The 24,069-nt window shown below is 38.4% G+C and overlaps 2 protein-coding genes across 2 annotated transcripts in view; one reads left to right on the plus strand and one right to left on the minus strand.

The window, feature by feature from the left end:
- Positions 1-6,820, plus strand: part of LOC141437663 (proton-coupled zinc antiporter SLC30A2-like) — a 36,238-nt gene extending 29,418 nt beyond the window's left edge. The window contains 6 exon segments of the mRNA XM_074101113.1: positions 232-295; positions 297-326; positions 1,762-1,914; positions 2,478-2,609; positions 2,700-2,808; positions 3,399-6,820. Coding sequence (XP_073957214.1) covers positions 232-295; positions 297-326; positions 1,762-1,914; positions 2,478-2,609; positions 2,700-2,808; positions 3,399-3,544 — 634 coding nt within the window. The 3' untranslated portion in view covers positions 3,545-6,820.
- Positions 6,821-9,244: 2,424 nt separating this feature from the next.
- Positions 9,245-22,370, minus strand: LOC141437878 (myrosinase 1-like). Its single transcript, XM_074101434.1, has 10 exons — positions 22,261-22,370; positions 19,006-19,115; positions 18,054-18,246; positions 17,171-17,342; positions 16,549-16,756; positions 16,155-16,249; positions 14,246-14,548; positions 13,582-13,823; positions 12,636-12,764; positions 9,245-9,323 (listed from the first exon to the last, which is right to left on the minus strand). The coding sequence occupies exons 1-10, from the start codon at positions 22,299-22,301 to the stop codon at positions 9,296-9,298; spliced, it is 1,521 nt and encodes a 506-aa protein (XP_073957535.1). The 5' UTR covers positions 22,302-22,370; the 3' UTR covers positions 9,245-9,295.
- Between the last annotated feature and the right edge of the window lie 1,699 nt (positions 22,371-24,069).

The following is a 24,069-nucleotide window of genomic DNA, read 5'->3' on the forward strand; positions in this document are numbered from 1 at the left end:
CATTGAGAATGGCCCGCCCAGCGCGCCCTCGCCCCCCTGTGCTCTAATGATGTATGAAATCTCATTATGATACAGATGTCTGTATCGTAATGGCTATTACGATACAGCCGTGTTCATAATAGAATCCAATGTCGTAATGCTGGTCATTACCTATGGTTTTTGAACGCATAATTGAGGATTTACTATATGGGTGTAGATAAAGATTTTAATAGTAATAAAATTGTTTTACAGTATGGGTCTGACGCTGCATCAGCACGGACACAGCCACGGCGGAGGGGGCCACGGGCACTCGCACGGGGGGGGCCAACCCCGTACTCAACAATAAGGTACACTGCACGTGACAAGGCGGTCGGTTGTTCGCAGGGATTTAACGGATGTGGTTTTATCGAAACCGAAAGCGGAACCAGAGAACCAGAGCCTGATGTTAGTGTAGCACCTGGCAAGTGGGGCGATGAGCGAATGACTGGTATAATCCGGTTTGTTTTTGATGTACGCCGTTCAAGTTCGGCCGCCGCGCTAGGCGTTGACATCCGATATAACTTCCGTTCCAAAAATAAAGGAACCGGAACGGAAACGGATGTGTAAAACCAAGGAAGTTCCGACTTAACGGAAACGGAATCGGAGCTCCGTGACATCCCTGGTTGTTAGCCCCCAAGTGGCGCTTGAAGGCATACTGGCTTGACAGTTCCTTTGCTTTCAAAATCAAAATGAACTCCTCTTATGGCAAATTTTTATCTGCTATACAGGGTTTCTCAAACTTATGGCTCCACGTACCCCTGTTAAAGTTTCTAGACGATAGCGACTATAACAAATACAAAAAGACTCCAAAAACCAATCTTAATCATCTTGCTAGTCTTGCAGCCTGGTGGTTTTTGGAGTCACGTAAACCTTGTCGCGAACCCCCTACCGTCGAATAGCGAACCCCTAGGGGTTCGCGTACCCCACTTTGAGTAACCCGCTATATTTTAAGATACTTTGTCTCCGTAACATAGCCGTGGGTTTTTTTTGGGGATTGAGTCGGCTTAAGGGCCAAAAACACTTGATCCCTGCGTTTTTAGGGTTCCGTACCCAAAGGGTGCCAACAGAACCCTAAAACTCCACTGTCTGCCTGTCTGCTTGTCTGTCTGTCTGACTGTCTGTCTGTCTGTCTGTCTGTCCTTCCCGTGGACCCTACTAATCTTTAGAAACTAAGCAAAGAGTACTAATATAAACATAATGTGCCTCAGTTACAAAAAATAAATGATATTTTTATTATTATTATATACCCACTGCTGGGCACAGCAGCTGCAGCTGGGCAGCCAGTATTGTATTGTTCTCTATTGCTTACCTTGTAATTTTCTGTGTACCTGTGGTGCTTACCATTTGTGGTGTCGAACCTTTTCGTAGAAACAGTCATAGCGGCATCGCATTGGCAGTAACCAAAAGAATTCCATTGACAAGTGAGATAGAACCCTCTCACAGTGGGTCACACGGTAGGTCAGGAATCAAAGTCAAGCGTCATTGTATTTTATTTCCTTCGTGCTTTATTATTATTATTTTTTGTATTTTTTTTTCTTTAATTGTATAATATAGTTTTTAAGTATTTTATTTGTAATTATATTATTATAAAAAAATGACTTTCTGCCAAGTTTCTTGCGGCGCATTCTTCTTGGAAATGATGGTCTTTCCGAAAGCGCTGGTAGTTTAAAAAATGACGTATAAAGGTGCCCATTGCGGCCTATTTACTGAATAAATCATTTGAATTTTGAATTTTGCTTCCAGGACCGCAGCAGCGAATCCGACGTGGAGAGTTCCTCGTCCCACCACCACGAGCAGCGGGAGAATATCAACGTGCGTGCCGCCTTTATCCACGTGCTGGGCGACTTCCTACAGAGCTTCGGCGTCCTGGTGGCTGCCATTGTGATATACTTCAAGGTAGGGATTGCAACCAATGTTCCTAGGGTTCTGTATGTACTCGTGTGCATGTAAATTCATTATTATTGTACGAAAATAGAGAAATAAACACGATTCCTTTTTCTGTGTTTGTTATCTTTGTGTTTTTTTTTCGCGTCGGATTAATTTTATAAATTGGTGGTAAAAATATCCTGTACGTTGATTTAACCCACATTAAGGCATTAAGGCATTATTAATACGGCACCCGTGGAAATAATATCGGAGAAAAGGTTTAAAAAAAAAACGCAAACTGATTTAAAGTACAGTATAATCAATGCTTCTCTCGATTCTGAACAAACTACTTTTAAAAGCTTTCAGGTTTTCGGTTATAATTTTAACACCTTGTATATTTGCTGGTGAACACGTATGTAGATTAAAAATAATGCATTAAGTTTACATGCACCTCATGCACACCCCGAAGGTTACAGATATTTATTCATCATCCATCATATCAGCCGTAGGACGTCCACTGATGGACATAGATCTCCCCCATATGACGTTCATTATTTGTCGATTTTTCCTCACAAAGAGTTCTATTCCCACAGCCTTCATGGGACCTAGTGGACCCCATCTGCACATTCCTGTTCTCTATTCTGGTCCTCATCACCACCTTCAACATCATCAAGGAGACACTCCTCGTGCTGATGGAGGGGTCCCCTAGAGGAGTAGACTTCCAGGTAAGACAGGAGTTCTTCCAGGGACCACCAGTGGTCCGCGGACCACGGGTTAAGAAACACCGGTCTAAACGAGCTTTACGTACTTTGTAGGAGGTGGCCAACACGTTCCTGTCTCTACCCGGCGTGGTGAGAGTGCACAATCTCCGCATGTGGGCGCTCTCGTTAGACAAGACCGCTCTCTCGGCGCATCTCGCTATCCGTGAGTATTAATAACACTTGCAGCATAGGTTCTCAATTTTTTTATAATAAATATGCGCTTTCCCTATCTGTTTTTAAGTTTCCGTACCTCAGTTGGCGAAAATGAGCCCTTATCTTGAGATTTAGGCCACTAGTGTCTTGGAGACATTAACTTCTTTAACCTTTTGAATGTGCCCTTAAAGTTAACGGAAACCAAAAAATAACACGGTGTATAGAATAGGAACTAAATGTAAATATTATGGTTATTGTTCAGTCAGAAGAAGAAGAAGAATTTCACACTAAAATGGGGGTCTAATTTTGGTGGTAATTTATCGCCCTTGGCGGTAAAAACCTTTGTTTTTATGCTAAATTTTTCTTTGTACGTACCGTACACTACTGTATAATTTAATAGTGGTATATTTGCTGGTCTATGTTTCGTTTAAGTCTTATTTTCTTAAGTTTTTTTTCTATATTGTACCATTTTTTTCCCAAATAAATATTAAACATTAAATTTTACAATGTGTGGTGATCCGTCAAATACTGGCCACATTCAAACAGTAATTCATTGTAATTAAATTATTTTTACTAAAAATGTTATAACTCTCATTCAAGGTACTGGCGTGAGTCCGCAGAAGGTTCTAGAGCAAGCGACGCGGCTGGTCCACGACAAATACAACTTCTTCGAGATGACGCTCCAAATCGAGGAGTTCAGTGACGGCATGGAGGAATGCAGCCAATGTAAGATGCCACAGTCGTAGTGTAGTTATCAAAGAAGCGAGAGGTTAGTGTGTTGAGTAGTTTGTGAATTCGATGTTGAAAAGTTGATTAGTAATGATTTCCATGTTGAAAAGTTGATTAGTTGTTGATTTACATGTTGGAAAGTTGATGAATTCCATGTTGAAAAGTTGATTAGTTGGTGATTTACATGTTGAAAAATGATTAGTCGATGATATTCCATATTTTAAAGCTTTGTTTTCAAATAGATTGACGATATAAATCGATTTTGAGCGTATTTTGTTATTTAGTAATATTCTCGTATCCAAGCTAATCTGAGTTGAGGACATTAGAAAGGCTTTCGAGAAGACTCGCTTTTATTTCAGTTAAATCAGGTATCATTTTAAATTAATGCTATGATTATCAATTTAGCGGTATTGAATAAGTCTCTGTTTTAACTTTAAGCGAAAAGGGAACTCTCTAAAGATTTTGCAGCAAGTTTTGTTTGAAAGCTTTTCCTGTGTCCTCAAATTTTACGATTTGCTGTCAATTCGTGTTATATTCCTTACCTGACTATATCTATTGTCATCTTAATGTTTTTGTGGACACTAATCGCCAAAAAACATAACGCTTTTTGACATATAAGCCATGATGGTTTCATGAGTCGATACAAATCATAGCTTTATGTATTTTTGTAGGGATAACATATTATGTATCCATGATCATGTGTCTTTAAGTCATAATTTAAAATGAATCAATTTGAACTGATAAGTAATTTATTATTAACATGTTTAATATTACCGTATTATATTTCAAAATGCATGTCATTTATGTTCCTTTGAAAACATAAACACATTATTAAAGACTTTTTTTTTATGTTAACCCGTAGAATTAAATCCGAATTTATGAGAAGTATTTAGTGTAAATTCAGTATTTATTAGATACATTAGTCCGCAATCATATTGTAGAAGTTAGACCAGTTGGCTATGAAGCTAATGTCAAACCAAAATGGCGGCTTATTTTGGAGACAAAATGGCGCATATCTTATGTCAGTGGTTTCAATTGAGGAGTATTTTTAAGGGCTTATTTCAATTCATATTTTTTTAAAGTATGATTGCAGTTTTATTTAAAAGAATTGATCATGTATTTTAGATAAACTATCTAATTGTTTTAATAAAAAAAATAAATACAAATCAAGTTGTATGTAAAAATTTCAACTTCAATGTAACACGTTTCAATGTCGTTCTCGAATTCTGGAAAATGGGTTTTATTGGCAATAGGCCCTTTTAAAACAGTCCTCAATTAGTGTCAATTGTAGGTACATTTTGATCCCCTGTTTTTAAGATAAACAGTGATTTCAACTGCTTTAACTTTTTCTGGTGTGTTCCTGCAAAAGCTAAATCGTTTGTATAGTTTTTGTGGTTGTGTGTATGGTTACGCGTATGAAGAAGGCAAAGCACAATTTGAAACATGCTATTTCTAAAAAAAAGTATTTGAATCCATTTCTCGCGTTATATCCTTTAATGTTAACGTGTTACACATTAGTTGTAAAATTATATTGAAATATATTCATCAGAGCAACACAACCGTTCACCATGCTACCAGATGTAAAACATCTGACGATGAACTCTGGTTGAGTTCGAAACGCGTAATGTCGCGGGTGAGCAAACCAATTGTTTATAGTTCATTAAAAATACTTCCAAATAGCGTAAATCTTATGAGTTATTTATTAATATAATTATTTCAAGTTTGCAAATTGCGTTACGAAAAAGCTTTCATAAGCTGCTCGCTTTTTTAAGTGAATAACTTATACAATTAGTAATTATATCTCGTGTCTTTAGGCGATCAATTAGCTGAATTGGGTATTATAAAGGCATCAAGAGAAAGACAACTTATAATTAAAGAAGAGAGAGAAATAAGAGCTCAAGGTCAGAATGTAGCTGAAGTGTCTAATGATTCTCCAAATAGAGAAGCGAACGTGCAAGGTCCAATAATTAATTCTCCAAATAGAGAAACAGCACAGCAGAATAGCAATTCCCTGTGGGACGTGCTCAATTGTAATATTTTTTAGTATAAAGTGCCTTGTAGATCTATATTTTAAAGAATAATGCATACGTGGAATAGAAAAAACAAGTGGAAGTGGCATGTTAATAAGACACGCTGATCTAAAGTTCAACTGAGCGTGGTTGCGTCAATCTCGTTGTCATATTTGAATTTGACAATTCGAGTAGCATCTCAGAGTTCTGTTAGCCGTGTTGAATCTTAAATCTTTCGCATAAAGTTCGTTTTACAATACAATATTGTAGTAACATTGAGTGATGTGATGGCTTAGAGACATCGGGTGATAGATGGCTATTTTTTTATAAATAGTTGTCAATTAAGTCTTGGCTATTCCACGCTAGGTGGCAGCACATTATACACAATTTTTATTTAGGTACCATCAGCCAAATAAGTGGTATAACAATTTTTAAACAAGTTTCTATCAAATAAATATGTCGCTTAAGTCAAACTTTCAAGTTGACAGACACGTCTATTGGCATTATTATTTTATGACATGCAAATGATTATCAACTTTAGGGTGGTAGACCATAATTATTTGGCTGATGGTACAAACCTGTACAATAGACTCTTCGTTGTCGTAATGTTCTAACTATCCTACCAGTTCAGAGTTATTCTTTTTCCTGATAAAAAAACTATGACTAATAAGTAATAAGCGCCAAGATTTCAATGTCATTTACTCTTGTTTTTTTATTCCGTGCTGTTCTAGTTTTAAAATACAAAGTATTATGTAATTATCTAATTGCTGGATTTTTCTCGTACTGCGCTGGTAATGTACAGTCAACCAATTGGATTGTAGGGTTTAACTCTACTTTTTCCAGCCAGTTGCTATCTTGGATAGTTTCCATCGACATCTACGTACAGACTGCATGTTTTTTACATTAAAACGGCGCACAAAATTTGTTCACAGCGCGGATTTGTGAACCTTTACTATAGTCTGTTGACGTCCGTGACAGGGGTTGTGTCAAAGTAATATTGATGATTGATGCGCCGCGCGTTTTGTTCCAAACAGCCAGTCTAGTGCCGTAAGGTACATCTGTCAATATAATTTAGCTATAACACCGTGTACGCTCGAACCAACTGAATCGAGATCCACTGTGGAACCTTTTCGTAGAAAAAGTCATCGTTGACAAGGGAATTTTTACTGTGAGAACGTTCTACGGTGAGTCAGGAATCAAATCGACTGTACGTACCCACCTACATTGGAAATTTCGTCAGGTTGATATTCATCTGATTGTCACTTATTAGTAAAAGTTGTTATTACAACTGATTGTCACTTATTAGTAAAAGTTGTTATTACAACTTGAAAGTAGGTACAGGATGCACAGGAAAGTACAGGGTGTAAGATGAAATGGCTTTTCAGCTATTTTAACTCAGTCAATTTGATATTAATCATGAAAGTAAATTGCTCAAAAATGTAAGCGTTATGCGATGTATAAATACATCGCATCACAGTTATTTAAGAATTTAATAGGCAATTTTACATTGATCGTACTTAAATTGTAATTTTTACTTTTAACTGGTTCCTATGAATAATTTAGAGTAACTTATTGTTTGAAAGCTGGTACTGTGTGTTTACTGGTATTATCTACAGCATGTATTTATGTTATAACAGAAAACTTTAAGTTTTTTTTTTATTTTTTATTTTTTATTTGACTGGATGGAAAACGAGCAAGTGGGTCTCCTGATGGTAAGAGATCACCACCGCCCATAAACATCTGCAACACCAGGGGTATTGCAGATGCGTTGCCAACCTAGAGGCCTAAGATGGGATACCTCAAGTGCCAGTTATTTCACCGGCTGTCTTACTCTCCACGCCGAAACACAACAGTGCAAGCACTGCTGCTTCACGGCAGGATTAGAGAGTAAGATGGTGGTAGCAGTCCGGGCGGACCTTGCACAAGGTCCTACCACCTGCACGTTGTCACGAAATGCCCTAATGAACATACATAATCTACTATCGTATGTTTTATTAAAAAAAAAAACATATGACTTGTGCCTTATAAAATAGATTAGCACGGAATGTACCTATGATTTATATGGTTACTACTTTATTTTTATTCGAAACAGCACACTTGCTGACGTGACAGCCGTCACAGGTGGGGGGGGGGCTACTACAAAGTTCGGAAATCGGAGTTGGTATCATGCCGTTCCTCTCACTCTCGTATTAAATAGTATTAGCATCAGCGGGACGGCAAGATACGAAGTTCGAATTTTGCACTTCATAGTATAGGGCCAGATCCGCTTCTCTCATGTCAAATTAGTGTACACAGTACTTTGTTGCTGGAAAACAATGCTAAGCTTCGTAGTATTAAAACCAATAACGTCTGGTAACCTAGCCCACTTGGAAAAATTAAAAGACCACATTGTCATTTCAAAGTAGAATATCTCAAAAACGGCTGAATCGATTTTAATGAAACAGCTAAGGACCACCGAAAAACTCGCTTTCATGTAAAAAATTGCATCGAAATCGATCCACCTGTTTGAAAGTTATGATGTCACAAACAAACAGAGAGGCATTGACGACAAACTTAAAATATCCCCTGTAGGGCACTCCTCTTTCATGTAGCTCTCTCCAGGCTTCGTAGAAGAAGAACCTAGGATGGTGCACAATAACTTTAATATAACTAGGTACAGTGATTCGATACAAGTAAATAATGTATTGCCGCCTTGGCGGTGCGATGCAGTCTCAACCGCTGCGCTCCGGGGATGAATCGTGACGTCACTGTAAAGTGCGATGAGCCGCAGCGAGTGTTGTTGTGGCGTCAACATCCCTCCTTTTGCGAAGAGGGTTAAAAAATAAAAGTGGCTCAGTGACTCATAGACGACCTATACTTTTGAAACAAGAAAGCTGTTTTTTTTTTCATAGTAATTCTACTTTTTTTTCTTTTTTATTCGACTGGATGGCAAACGAGCAAGTGGGTCTCCTGATGGTAAGAGATCACCACCGCCCATAAACTACTTCTACTTATTTAGGTATGGATGGAAACTATAACTTCTAAGCGGGGATAAAGCTGCGAGTGTATGCTAGAGCGAAATAAAACACGTACCAAAAAAAACAATAATTATTTATGGGTATCAACGTATCTTTATCAAATTATCACAATTTACTTATGTTTAAAGTCCTTAGGCCACCCGTAACGGAGTTTTAGCAAAAAACAAACACTTGTTATAATAGTCATTTTACGATAATCCCTGCGGCTCGGTAATAAAAAAAACGTCTAACTTTTTGACATTACTCTACTTACTGTTTATCCATTGATTATCTACTTAATCTCTCCGTCTATTCGAATAAAACAAAGAGAGACGGCATCACATTTAACCGTCAGTTAACACTAATCAATTGATGGTGAAACTGCCCCTTAGTGTCATAAAATGAATTTCAACAGATAGGGCATTTTTTTATTGAGGTTGACACACTTTTGACCCCATCTTTACATGGGTGTTTTTATCGTTTATTTTTACAATTGTTAATCCAACTGTCTGTTGAAATATGCAATGATTTCTTTAACAGATGTATAGGTGTGATTCAGTTTCTTCGACTGTACCGAGCGACCGCCGCTCTATTATTTATGATACTTGTACATCATCATCATGTCAAAAGTCACAGAGACTATTGTAAAACGACTCTTAATATAGCGTTAACTTTGGAATAAACTGTTCATATACCAAATGAAATTAAAGTCAACGCGGTTAAGACTTTTTTTACGAAATAACTGGCACTCGAAGCACAGGCATCACAAAATCACCATGCCGTCGTAATTTCTGGAAAAAGAGAAAACGGTTTTTTTTTCTTACCCATAAAATATGAGGGTACCCAAATGGATGCGGAATTTTTCGGCCAGTGGTCGGGTTTGTTCAAAATATCGACACGTTTAAAAACTCGTTCAACCAAATCTATAATTTTCTGAGTGAACTTTTTGACATTTCAAGGGCCAATTTTGTTTGTGTTGATTTGAGATACGAGATGTTTTTATCAAGTTACTATAGCCATAATCAATGTCAAACCAGCTGTCAGATCTCCAGTTATGTGCTACTAAGGTAGTATTTTAAGTAAATTTCTGCCTTAAGATTTGACGGCTGAAAATGAGGGAAAAATATCCCCGTTGGTACCCGGAGATACGTTTGACATCTGTGTCACGTTAGGGACGTAGCTGGAGCCCTGTGTCTGCTGGTTATTGTTTAGAAAAAAAAGTGACAGCTGTCAGAAGGCTCAAACTATAAAGTGATTTTATAAATTAAAAAAATATGCATTCGATCGATTAGCCTATCACAACCTGTGTTACAGCTAGTTAAAGAAATGCGCTATTATGCGTAGCTAATAAGATCCAAAGGAAACATCATAAAAGAAATATGCTATTTTTAGGGTTCCGGAGCCAAAATGGCAAAAACGGAACCCTTATAGTTTCGCCACGTCTGTCTGTCTGTCCGTCAGTCTGCGGCTTTGCTCAGGGACTATCAATGCTAGAAAGCTGTAATTTCATACGAATATATATGTAAACTATGCTGACAAAATGGTACAATAAAAAATTAAAAAAAAAATGTTCTTAGGGTACCTCCCATAGACGTAAAGTGGGGGTGATTTTTTTTCTCATCTAACCCTATAATGTGGGGTATCGTTGGATAGGTCTTGTAAAACCATTAGGGGTTTGCTGACACGATTTTTCGATTCAGTGATATGTTTGCGAAATATTCAACTTTAAAGTGCAAATTTTCATTAAAATCGATCGTCCCCCCCGCTCTAAAATTTAAACCGGCGAGTGGAAAAAATTTAAAAAATTCAAGATGGTAGTAAGTATATCAAACTTACAAGGAAAACTATAACGGCTAAGTTTCCTTGAGAAAATAGCAGCCACAGGTATAAAATACACTTAAACTTGGAATATTCCGCACAAAATACGAAATCCATAGAAAAATTTTACTTAATTTTTTCGTAATGCCTACGGAACCCTATTTTGGGCGTGTCCGACACGCTCTTGGCCGGCTTTTAAATAAAGGTTTCTTGACAGGCGAGATATCGCTAGATGGCGTTAATATCAAGAGGACCTTTTGACGTTAGTCTTCCCCGCGATTGGCTCATTTAATCAATCACAAACGTGAGGCTAATGTCAAAGTTTTCAAACGTGCCTTACGATACTAGCGTCATCTGGCCTATCACAGAAACCTTTGCAGAGAATAAACAAGCTTTTTTAACGTGTGTTTTATTGAATAAAACATTCTAAAATTAATGTATTAAAAGCTTAGCAGTAATATTATTTATAAATTGTAATAATTTAGACATAAGTGCCCCTAGGAAGAGAAACGAGTCTTCCAAAAGATAGTTGTAAGAAAAAATATTGAAATGTATTTTTCAATTGTTGATTTTTTAATTTATATACATCATATTTGTGGAGGTTAGTTAGTTAGATGGAACATCCAATTTGGATGATTTTTATTTGATACCATAGTCTTCTACGTAATACATCATATCCTATATTTTTATGTGGTATCTGAGTGATAATAGGGTACTAGGGATTTACATTCAATGTGTTTCTAGTGCGTTTTATCCATGTTTATTATTATTACGTGTAAAAATACAGCCGCTCATATTAATATAACGGTCCGGCTCACCTATATTTTGAATCGTGGTTTACTCGACATGTTCGGACAAGTTCGTACACATGTTTTTCACTAACCAATACAAACTCTTCATTTACCTATCCTCACACAGCACATCTCTAGTGGAAACACCCGAGCGGAGCGAGGCGAGGTAAATGAAGCGTTTCTATTTTTTTTTAATCGACTGGCTCGCAAACGAGCAAGTGGGTCTCCTGATGGTAAGAGATCACCACCGCCCATAAACATCTGCAACACCAGGGGTATTGCAGATGCGTCGCCAACCTAGCGGCCTATGATGGGATACCTAAAGTGCCAGTAATTTCACCGGCTGTCTTACCCTCCACGCCGAAACAACAGTGCAAGCACTGCTGCTTCACGGCAGGATTAGCGAGCAAGATGGTGGTAGGTAGCAATCCGGGCGGACCTTGCACAAGGTCCTACCGCCTGCAAATTGGTTCATGAAAGACACATTTCTCGCACTCTGGCGGGAACGGAGCGTATTTGCACGAGTACTCTCTTGCTGGTTTGGCTCACGTTCTAGCTATCATTTAGTTTTCCATGCGAGTTTTCCTTGAGGAAAGACCACGGATATGTCGAGAAAACCACGGCAAAATGCCCAAATGAACAATTTTTCAATTTCTTTGTCGCACTAAAGTAAAAAAAAAGTTAATGCTCTGAGCAATTCTTCCGAAATATTTCTCTACTGAGTACAGCTGGTTTACGCACGGCTTTTTCGTAACTGTTTCGCATCTAGTTGTGAACGTGACCTGGTGTCCCTAATTGGAGTCATATTTTCTTTTCTGTTTCTCGACTGTGGAAACAATGTTATGGATACTATTTGTTTTTATCAGCAATGTTACCTCCAAAAAGGTAAAATAATAATTGTAGTTCGTGAACATTTGATGGGCACAAGTTAAACATGATAGAAAAGTCGCTCTAAATTTGTTCATAAAGAGTAAAGAACATGGTAAATTCCACAAAAATGCTTGGAACCACACTGCACTAAAATCATTAGCTAAGGTGAGTCGGGCCTCGCGCCGCTGGGGTAAGCGCGCCAACCATTAAAATATCGAAAAGTATTGATATTGCACTACTAACGACATCTTACAGGTCTTAGGTCAGGTCTTAGGTGCGTGGTTCTAAGATGTCGTTATTAGTGCTTATGATACTTTTCGATGTTTTAATGGTAGACGCGTTTACCCCCTGCGGCGCGCTTGCTCCGACTCACCTTATGTATATTATACCCACCCATACAAAATTATAGTTTCTTAGCACTGGCGCTAAAGCCGGGTCTCTACTGAGCGGTTTTAAGCCCTGTGTCACACAATCATGCCTCATACGCTTGCCTCGTGAGGCGGCTCGTTCGTGGATACCCGGCAAGTTTCTAAGTCTTAGCTTACCGTGAACGGATGGACATGGCGAAACTATAAGGATTCCTCGTAAGACGGAACCCTAAAGAAATAGCTTTGGGGATCTTACCGGGGCGAGCTGCTGTGGTCGTCCAGACACCCAGTCCGAGCTACCCTCTCGAAATAAGAGGCGGATAGCCGCGGTATCCTCTTGAGGTCTGGCGTTGAGTAGTTTGTCTCATAAAGGCCGAAGCGCTCTCTGGAGAAAAAAAGTACATGGGTTAAGTACTTATATGGCTAAATTTTACAGGGGTGTAGGGAGTTGCTGGCTTTAGTACAGTCACCAGCATTAATATCTGCCACAGCGGAGCGAGCAAAAATATATGACACGTCTTTCGGGCCCTAGTAATAGAGTCGTATCAGATATTTATGCACGCTTGTTGTGTCAGATATTGGTGCTGGTGACCTAACGCTAAACGTCTTAGCAGGTGAAATCTATTGTCAACAGTAGTAACCATAAATATCTGATGCTACTCTATTTCTATATCTATGTAGGTGAGACTTCTCTATTTATGTAGGTGAGTGTACGGTCAAAAGCATAAATATTATATATATACGTTACCAAAATGTCAACAATATCTATACACCTTTATGCCACTAAACAATATTTTGACGCTATGGCTGTATGTTTTTGCATTCGACTGTACCTACCTATCTCTGAAATAGAGCGTTATTCTACAAAGCCAGCGAGTGAGTGAGGCTCAAGCGTTTCAAACGTTACCGTGTGTTACGAAAACAGACTAATTATGTCCGACAACTAGAAATCGCAATCACCACCACGGCTGGTGTGATCCCAGAAGTACAATTGGTTAAGTTCATGCACATTCTACCTTAAGGGGCTCCTAGACGGGCCATATTTTCACTGCAATTGTGGCCGGCAACTATTGGTGTCCCTGTCTAACATGCGAGTAAGAGAGGGACACCAATATATGCCCCTTTAGATTCTGGTAACACATGACAACGGCTGAAACGCTTCAAAACTCCACCCGTTTTCTAAATTTCACGTATATACTTACGAGAATCCCCTCATCCATTCAAAATTGTCCATGAGCGTCCAGTAAGTGTACGCTATGACGTCACAATTGTCTTTATAGATGGCAGCGTGCACCGATCGCAAGTAGCTGTCGATGTAGTTTATACGCTTGCGGTCCTTGAGACCCTTTTCGAAAGATACTCCGTTCTCCGTGATAACTACTGAGGGGTTGTCGTATGTGTGTCTGATCCAGTTTAGAGTTTTCCGCAACCCCCACGGCACGATCTGTTGAAGACATTAATTCGCATCTTAAATTTGAAAAAGAAGAGCTTGAAATTCTTGCCATAGAGTGGTTTATGGCATTGGTATGGCATATAAAAGTAAACAGTAATCCTCTCAGGGCCGTATTTCGCCTATTAGAGGACCTGGGCACAACATGCTGCATGCATCCGGTAAGCCTGATTTTCAGGCGTGAGTTGAGTAGCTATCGGTTATTGTTTGGTAATGGGGTAGGGGTTAGGGGGCCCTAATCCATCGCGGGGCCCTCGGCTCGTGCCCAGTGTGCCCAGTGGGGAAGAGGGGCCTGAATCCACTGCTGTAAAAGGCTTTCCGTTTTGGTGTACTTGTAAAAAAGCCATTATTACTAATCAAAGAAACCACTGGAGCAGTTATTATGAAAAGGTACAACATTGCAACATCGCCCTCACCCGTAACCACGAAGAGTTGCTCTTCGGCCACTCAGGACTCACGATCAATTTCACCCCCATATCATTGTAAAAACTCGGTTTGGCTGTAATCCTTCCATCCCCTGGCTTAACCAGGTTGGTCGTGTAATGGTTCAGACCTAGGAAGTCGTAGGAGCCTCGGATCATGTCCACTTCTTCTTTGGTGAAGGTCGGTAGGCGAGAACGGAAGAATCCTTGGCGCTTGGAGATAACGTCGATACGACGACGCATGATTGGCGGGTAGCCGCCTCGCTTGGAAAATATTGGGTTCGCGAACCAGCCAAACTGGAAAAATGGTGTGTTATGCCCTGATCACACGTACCGAGTAGCACGGCGAGACAGCAAACTGATACTCGGCCGAGAGAAAAGGGTGGGCGAGTAGGTGTTTACACGCATTTTGATTTTCCTGGTGACAGTGGCCAATACGCGGTAGCACGGCCGCTCGCTACGACGACGCTACTGACTGGCGAGTGGCGAGTGAACGAGTTCATACCTGCCGAGTGGCGAGCGAGTCGGCGCGGGGTATGCTGAGAGGAGTTGCGGGGGTGGGCACTCGGCCTAGTAAACAAACCAGGGTCCGAGTGGCTCGCTCGCCATTTTGCTCGGCCGAGAACTAGGCCGAGTACTCGTCACATACCTAGTACACACGAACCGAGCACTCGGCCGAGGACACTCTCTCGCTACTCTACTCGGTACGTGTGATCAGGGCATTAAACCCAGTGTCAGTTTAAACTTGAAAGAAAAATCGCTTGATTGACCACTTGCACTCGTTCGTTTTGAGGCTTCTCAATTTAATGTAACTTGTACCATTACTCTGGCATGTTCAAATAACTGCATTGCTTTAGGTTGCTTACAGAGATATGGGTAGGAAAGAAAGCCATTAATAATCACACACTTATGTAACGCACATTAAATTTTTGTTACTCTGGTGAAGAATTTGAAATTTTACTCAAATGTCATCCCACTAATTATAATAAATGCGAAAGTTTGTAAGTCTGTTTGTTTGTTTGTTCATTTGTTTGTTTGTTTGTTACTTCATCACGTCTAAACCGTTAAACCGATTTAGATGAAATTCAGTATAAAGAAAGAAGACATAGGATAGTTTTTATCCCTGAAAATGCCATAGTTCCCGCGGGATAGTGAAAACCGAATTCTACGCGGACGGAGTCGCCGGTAACGGCTAGTAAAGTACAATTCAATAGAATCTGTCAATTTTCTACATATTTAAGAACCCTATCGTGGGCACACTTGATTATATATGTCCCTGTTGTTGCAATATCATCTAAAAGGAATCAAAAAAGAATAATGTCACATCACAAAAGCCTTAGGCAGCCGGTGTTTATATTAGTAGGCTGGAAGTGTCTACAGGATTGTCAGATTTCTATTGAATGGAGTAAGTCATAAATGGAAAGTTTTAAGAATGCTGAATGATGATGATGATGATTTCTACAGATAAAAAAATATTTGGATGTCTTTATACCAAGTAAACAGTACGATAACACGATGACCACGATCTGGAAATTCCTATCGAAATTTAGTAAATGCTGGTGTTTCAACTGGTGTTGCCACGCCAGAGAAGCCGCGTGTAAAAGTTAGTGAGTTAAGTATGCTGAAGTTCTATAGTGTTAGTGAAGTAAGTAACTATAGGTAGAGTCATTCACGATGACGCGTGCCGTGGTTCTTATTACAATGTCATTAAGTCTAATTTTGACAAAGTCACGTGTCTTCGTGGATGGCACTAGGTATAACAGGGCCATAGAAACTAGCTGTCTTTGTTTTTCTGGTGCATCTTCTGTTATTTCCCTAATAGGTACATTATGATTTTATGATGTGGTGTGTCCTGTGAGAGCTGTAAAGACTGGCAAGTTAATTAAATCAAATTGTAACATACCAGGAACTGTCTTGCAGTTTCAGCGGCTACCTTGTCCACTGACGATGTCGTGTAAGGTTCCATCCACGGCATATCCAGTGCTATGCCGATGTACCCTGAAAATATATATGTCACTTAAAAGATCTACCAGCTTACTGTTTAGTCAGAGACAAATGTAATGGATTATGCAAGGATCTACTTTTTGGAAAGTCAGGAAAATTTAGGGAAGCACAAAATATTCACAAGTTTACCAATGGAGAAAAAACTAGCTGTTAAAAGTACTTGATTATTACTTAGGGTTTGAGGATATTCACGGAAAAGTCTTAGATTTTCTGGGATTCCAAAAACATTTATAGTGTACAAAAAAAAAGACCAAAAAACAGTGTAAACTGTCAAAATTGGCAGTAAGTGTAACCTTGATTGTTCCTATCAAATTCTTCCTTGTACATCCTGTACACCATGCCATGGGCTCTCAGCACCGTATGAGCACACATGTAGTCTTCTACTCCGCTCGCCCTCCTGCCAGGGGCATCCTGCCCCCCGTAGCCCTCCTGGCAGAAGGAGAGAGGCTCGTTGAACGTCACCCACGCTCTGACGTGGTCGCCGAAGTGCCTGAACAGAACCTGTGGAAAACTTAACCTTAAATAGAAACAAGGATATTGTCATTAAGCTATACGCAGATATTTTATCAGGTTCAGCGTAATGTAAGGAAAAGTGTTGGCAGGCCTCCCGCAAAGAAAGCGGATAAGAAGAGGGAATATTCTTACGGATAGCTATGTCCAGTAGAGGACCCTTTCGACTAACATGTTACGAATAACGTCACGTCTTGATCTAGACTTCTAAGAGTGTCTTCGTCGTCAATCACCACAACCATTTGTAGGATATTCTTCAAGTTCTTCTTTAAATATCTATCAAAAATCTTCAAATTATGCAAAAAGTTATTTCAAGAAACGAAAGTAATTTTCTCTCTTAAGCGCCTATTCAGCGCTGCATTCTTTTACGTTGATGATTTGATTTATTCTACCATGAGCACTTACCCTCGCATAATCCACAAAATATTCAGCCATGATCGGATTGGTCCATCCACCCAGGTCCTGTAGGCTTTGAGGAAGGTCCCAGTGGTACATCGTGATCAGAGCCTGCACGTCTTTCTGGTGCAACTCTGTGATCAAGTCCTTATAGTATCGCAAGCCATCTTCATTTATCTGACTGGAAAAGTTACATAATGAGTTAGATCCCGGATAGAAAGGACTAAGCCAGTACGCTCGCCGCTGATCGCATTTTCATACAAAAGTAGTTTCGTTCTAATTTACAAACAACACACTAAAACAAAATAAAACTTTGTGACTGTAATGGGGGCAGCTATTTTGATGTTTATTTAATGAAATGAAAATGAAAAGATTTAAGTTTTCGTTAATATTCAATGTAACAAAATAAAATCACATTAATTTGAAGTTTTGTATGAGAAATGGAATTCGTTATTTTTTTCCGTTACATTTTATTTTAATCAAACCTATAACTCCTATAAGTAATTATAAGCATCATAATGGCTTCTCCCATTATAGTTGCAAAGTTGCGTTTTGATCTGTAGTGCTGCTTGTAAATTAGAACGAAACTACGTTTTATGGGGACGCGAACAGGGGACTTAACAATCTACAGTATTTGGAGTCAACGCTCCTGATATTTTCTGCCACTTTAGCGTGTATTGTTTGCGCTGCTCTGGTGTTAAATTCGTTATCCTTAGATCATGCTAAATACAGGACTAAATATTGTCCCATGAAATTCCACAAGGATGTATTAAATTCATCTAAGTATTTTTTATATCAGAAGGTTGCCTTTAATGAAGAAGATCTGTACCGTTCTTTGGACATCGTAAAATATCAGGAAAGCTTATTCATTATTCTGCTTCACGGAACTCACTTGCTTAATCCTGTAGGAAGGATCCTAGACCAGGATATAGAGAACCTGTAGTAGGACACGCCTAGGTCTCCAATCAGTTTGACATCCTCCTTATACTTGTGGTAGGAGTCTGTGGCAACGTCTGCGTTCTTATGGTCAAACACCCAGTCAGGGTGTTCGTGGGTGTACCGATCCCATATACTCTCGCCTTTTCCTAGATACATTAGAAGAAAAAGTACAGTAAAATATGTCTATTTTTGTATACGACGCAGAAATTCCTGTCTAACCATCACACTAGTCTACCATACTATTTTCTCAAGAAAGTCACCATAAGGCTGCGGCTCCGCTGAGGCGGAGACGAGCGGAGCGGAGAGGAGATATGTAGAGATCGACCAATCATATTACTTGAATCCTTGGTTGAATTCACACCTCGTCTCCGCCTCATATCATCAGAAAATCCCTACACGTCTCCTCTCCGCTCCACTCGCCTCCGCCTCAGTGGAGCCGCAACCTGAAGGCTCGCTAGCCTGCTACAGACCGTCAACCGACAACCACAACCACTTTGTCAAAAGTGTATCAACTTATCTATTAATACCGGTTATAAACTGTGTGCCAAATTACAGCCAAATCCTTCGCCGTTATTGCGTAATTGAGTAAAAAACATCTAAATAGGTATCTAAACACCTTCACATACTTTCTCATTTATAATATTAAGTACGATAGGATCTCTACCTAACGCTTGTTATGGCTTTAAAGAAAGAGAAAGAAAGAAAGAGAGAGATTGATTTAGTACCACCACATTATAAGTAAGACAAGTAATAAGAAAACTTTCTTTTATAAATCCTATCCTGTGTGGATTTCGCAAAATTTTACCTTATTTCTCAGGAAGCAGACATCTTTACTTTCTTTCTTTCTTCTTTTGGGAATAGTATGGTAATTATAGTAATACTCGTAGTATAGGTATTAAAGTTACCTGAGATGTTCCATGCCCCTTCTATTTGGTAGGCAGCGGTGGCGACTCCAAATGCGAAATCCTTGCGGAAGCATATCTTTGCAGACTTTGGGCTGGCGTTGACGTAAGCTCTGGAAGAAGGCTTCAACTTAAAAAAAAACGTAGAGTCCACACAGTCACAAACTTCGGCTAAATAAAACACTGACCATAGGGCTGATAAATAGAAATTGGTATTACAATCTAGTGCCGGAAAGGTAGCCGCGTTAAGGGCAATCTTCCGCAGAAGACTTAGGTGAATTGTATGTATAGTTTGGTTATTTTTAGGAGAGCTCTTACTTCAACTACACTAATTATAAACTAGTCTTCAAAAACTTAAAAAAACCGGGCAAGTCTAAGTCGGGTCTGGCCCTAATGGTTCATACAATATTATGTTTTGACTTGTAAAAGTAACCTCACGGGCCATGAGGAAACTTGAGTTATTTTATGGGTATGCCAAGCCTTGTCGGCAAGCCCCACATAATCTTTTATTTTCCCGTCAGTACGCGTGTTAAAGTTATAGTTATTATGAGTTTTGAAATTATGCATTCTTATTATGCAAATTATAGTCACGTGTTTAATAATTATGTGTTTAAATTAGGAACATTTATTTGCATTTTAATATAAACCAAGTTGAGAGCTCACGTGATTGTAACCAAGCCATATTGTGTAACGTCTCTGACACTCGCGATCGCAATCGAATGACAGATTTCGCATACAAAAACTGTCATGCCCCATCTGGCAGCTAGCCCTCTCCCCGCTGTAAAAGCCGTCCGAGGCTAACAACAACAGTCCGTCCAAAAAAAACTGTCATACGGCATAAGACGTGGTAGAAACTTCGAAAGAGATGGTGAATTCGCAAACACCAACGAATAATACGACCTCTGATAAGGTCCACGATGCCGATCATTGCCACGTACGTCCGTTATCAGAGAAAGCGAGACGTATGATGTCATTAATTATCAATCGTCTATGTTTGTGTTCTGAGGACAAGATGAGGTTATTTGGAAGAAAAATATTGTTCCTTTTAAAAAGCTTTTTTCACGCTTACTATCAGGCGACCTGTTTGCTCGTTTGCCCTCTATTCCAATTACTCTTTTTTTTCTTTCACAATTTTCACACAAAAGATTTGCTTAATTTTTCGTAAACAAGCTTGTAATTGTTGTTAACAACACTTAAGTGTAAGTGTTGAGATCACGTACCTATGTGTATCGACGTCCTACACCAGGGGTGGCCAACTTGATTCGACCCAAGATCAGAAGATTAGAAGATCGATTAGAAGAAGATGGTACGAGCTACCAATGATACTTCTTGAAATGTTAAATGAAACTGCATGGTTCAGTATTTATATTTTTTGCCTTGCCACGATTGACTGGACTAATAGTCGCGATCGACCGGTTGGCCACCCCTGTCCTACACGTTTCAAAGGATTTGATGTTCAAATTCAAATTCAAAATGATTTATTCAGTAAATAGGCCGCAATGGGCACTTTTACACGTCATTTTTTTAAACTACCAGCGCTATCGGAAAGACCATCATTGCCAAGAAGAATGCGCCGCAAGAACTTGGTAGAAAGTCATTTTTTCATAAAAAATATAATTACAAATAAAATACTTAAAAACTATATTATACAATTAAAGAAAAAAAATTACAAATAATAATAATAATAATGTTATTGTGTGTACCTATACATATACACACAAGATCATGCATGTATTTACTACGAAGCTACTTTAAAGATATTTATCTCCTTAAAGCGTTCTCCAAGTTTATCGGGTGTTAAGGTGGCAGATAGAGACCAAAATGCTCGCTTTTGTAGAATTAAATTAGTAGTAAGTCGGCGGCCCTACCCCAAATCAGCATTCCTGGAGCGCCAAAGTTCGCATACTCTTCGCTAGTCATACCATATTTTTTGTCCGAATCAACGTTTGTCATAATTTTTTCCCACTAAAACCTTAAATTGACGGGCAGGACTGCAAGATACTAAGTTAGAATTTTGCACTTTGTAGTATAGGGCCTGTAGGGTGGTGAAAGAAAGTAATTTTTTTAGAGATCGGTTTTTGGAGTCTTTTTGTATTTTTTATTTCAACTTCAAATTTTGTTACTTTTACGGTCATCCCGTAAAATACGTATCGTAAATACAAACCACCAGTCCAGTGGTGGTGTAGCGGTATAGCACGCAGCACGGAATGCTGAGGACCTGGGTTCGATTCCCAGCGCTGGTCTCTTTTTCTGGTTTTTCTGTGTATCTATTTTTCAGTTTGTATTTTCGATAAAATTCTTAGGTCGACCACACACTGCGAGATGTAAGTTTGTATGTGTTACATTCAATGTCCTCTCGCTCTCCGGGTTGCCTAGCGACTACTCCCAGTTCGTCATTACTACAAATTATTATCTCTATATTGATAATTAATGAAGAACATCCTGTCAGTAAATTCCAACGATATTATTACAGAAATAACAAATAAACATTTGTTTTTTCAATTTTTTTTCTACGTACGCTATAAAAAACAGTTTAGACCAGTCAAAAACCTGAAAAATGTTTTCCATTATGAGCCTAATAAAAGCGTTTTTTTTTAAGAAATGTTATTTTTAGGATCTGTATCTCGAAATGAAAAAAACGGAAGTGTTATAGGATAACTTTTTTGTTCGTCTAATCTGTCCGTTTGTCAAGACCCTTTTTCCCAAAAACTCAGATCAAAGATCAGATTTGCTACTTCATGAAGCAGTGAAAAAATATAACTTCTAAGTCAACGTTATCAAGATAGCCATTAAAAAAAAGGTGTTGCGATACGAATTGCCGTAACCGAAAATCTACATATAGGGTACCTACTTCCGTTGGCCTTTCTGTGTTTAGATTGTAATTTTGGTATGCTAACTCTAACAATCAATATGAAAAATAAATTTATACGATTATATGATTCATAGACTATGAATATCCACTATTAGCAGAAGCTAACAATGGACCGACTCACACTTGGCCAGTTTTTTACTGATTAGACCCTACTGAATCCAAAAATATAGTAGAATTAGTAAAAAAAAACATATGAAAAAAAATTGATTTGATTCCACCTATTCACTTTAGTTCTGCTCTAGTCTTCAAAGTAGAGCAAAACAATCACTGAACAAAAACAAAAAATAACATCTATTAAATTTTTTCTAAAATTCACGTAAACAATAACACGTTTTTCACTATAGCTGTTTCTGTCGTTTATTCTAAAAATTAATTAAACAGCTCACCCGACCCCCACGACGGCTAGCACAGCACACCAGTACCCCATTTTACCGACTGCCCGCTGCGGCACCAACCACAGCAATGAGAGAGAGATAGCTTCTGACACCAACAACAATAACATCTCACTGGATTCACAATTAAATCGGCTGCTAATGAGCTAATTGTTTATAAGTCGATAAAGGGATGATTATGTATGAAAAAAATCTTTATTGTAAAGTAATTTCCAATACACAACGAGACATACAAGTGGGTATAGCAAAATGTTTGAAGCACGTGTAAGTATTTTGATCATTTGTTTTCATTCAAATATTATATACTAGAGTTTACCCGCGGCTTCGCACGCGTAAACAATTCGATCTGGTACAATAGAAATTACGGGATTTTATAAATTTTCCCCTGGGAATGCCCAAAATTTATATCGTGGTTGTGTTAAGAACAACTGTCCAAAATTTCAAAATTCACAAAACCCGGCGGTTGAAATTTCAAGCTTTTATCCCTATCCCATGGAAATATCGGGATAAAAAGTAACCTATGTGCTATTCCGTCTAGCCGTTTTAGCGTGAAAGAGTAACAAACACACACACACACACACACACACACAAACACCTGGATCCCAAATAACCTGGCTTTAAAGATACATGCATTGTTGAGACTACTTATATTGAGACCACAGAGAAGACAGGAAGTAAACATTTGTATTGATTACTGATATACGGACATTGACGCATTAATTCCTGTGATGCAGCAGTTATGACAGATTATCATATCAGTCACAGGACGTTCACTGTTGGACATAGTCCTCCACTATGACACATACGACTTTGAATATTAATAAGCTTTTTTAAAAGCAGTATCCGACCTATTATATTAGCAGAAAATTTTTAGGGAAATGTAGAGATTGAATTATTATTCATATAAGCTACAAAAATTAGGGTACATCCTATTCTAACTATTCTAAATTCCACAATATACAAACTAGTTAAAATTTATTGTCATTTTCTTTAATTATTAATTTAAGTTTTAATGTATTATTATTTATTATTATAGTGTGTGTGTGTGCGTGTGTCAGACAGAATTAAACAACGATTTATCTAATATCATTGTATGATGTGAAATTTAAAAAGTGTTGCAATAAATAATTATACATTGTAACTAAAACTATTTTTTTTCATTTTTTTTAAACTGACCATGTTCCTTTTAAGAATCTAACATCAGTTTATTTGTAAAATAATCCTTCTAGAGTAGAAGTCCATTATATCTACAATGTCAGACGTTCATAATTAATTTAGAGCAAACCTATTATTAACGCGTTATCATAGTATTACTTCACCACGCTGTTGATGTCTCTATTTTGTCGCTTTATGTAATTCAGTACCTACCTTGGCGAGCAAGCTTCGCTTACTACTTACGTACAATCGACCATAACGATGAAGTCATCCATATAGATTTCGGCTTCGAAAATGCTTCTATATTCTAACTAGAAGATCTCTGACGACATCGTAATAACTAACTAAATGCATAGTAAGTATGCATTAGGTTTATCTCTCTGGTCTTTAGGTTATTAAAAATCCTTGGCTGCGTGATGTCCTCATTATGCGTACAATGTGTAAACAATCCTATTACAACTATTAACAGTTTCGCAATAAGACGTAATTATGATTGTAAACACAAACTTGTAAATAATTGGGACAATGAAGATCGTACGTGAATGTTTACTTTACCACTACTTTTTGGAGTAAACAAAATTGTGCGTGATTTGTGTGTAAGAGAAAAGTATTTATTGCTAGTTTAAGCTTAAAATTAAAGGATCATAC

The sequence above is a fragment of the Choristoneura fumiferana genome, chromosome 18, assembly GCF_025370935.1.
Source record: "Choristoneura fumiferana chromosome 18, NRCan_CFum_1, whole genome shotgun sequence".
NCBI classification, from domain to species: Eukaryota; Metazoa; Arthropoda; class Insecta; order Lepidoptera; family Tortricidae; genus Choristoneura; species Choristoneura fumiferana.

Excerpts from the sequence above, each read along its gene's own strand:
- LOC141437878 (XM_074101434.1), bottom strand. The coding sequence starts at position 22,301 with ATGGGGTACTGGTGTGCTGTGCTAGCCGTCGTGGGGGTCGG. Across the intron at positions 18,247-19,005 it reads AGGGGCATGGAACATCTCAG|GAAAAGGCGAGAGTATATGG; the intron begins GTAACTTTAATA and ends TAATGTATCTAG. Across the intron at positions 16,250-16,548 it reads ATTTGATAGGAACAATCAAG|GGTACATCGGCATAGCACTG; the intron begins GTTACACTTACT and ends ATATATTTTCAG.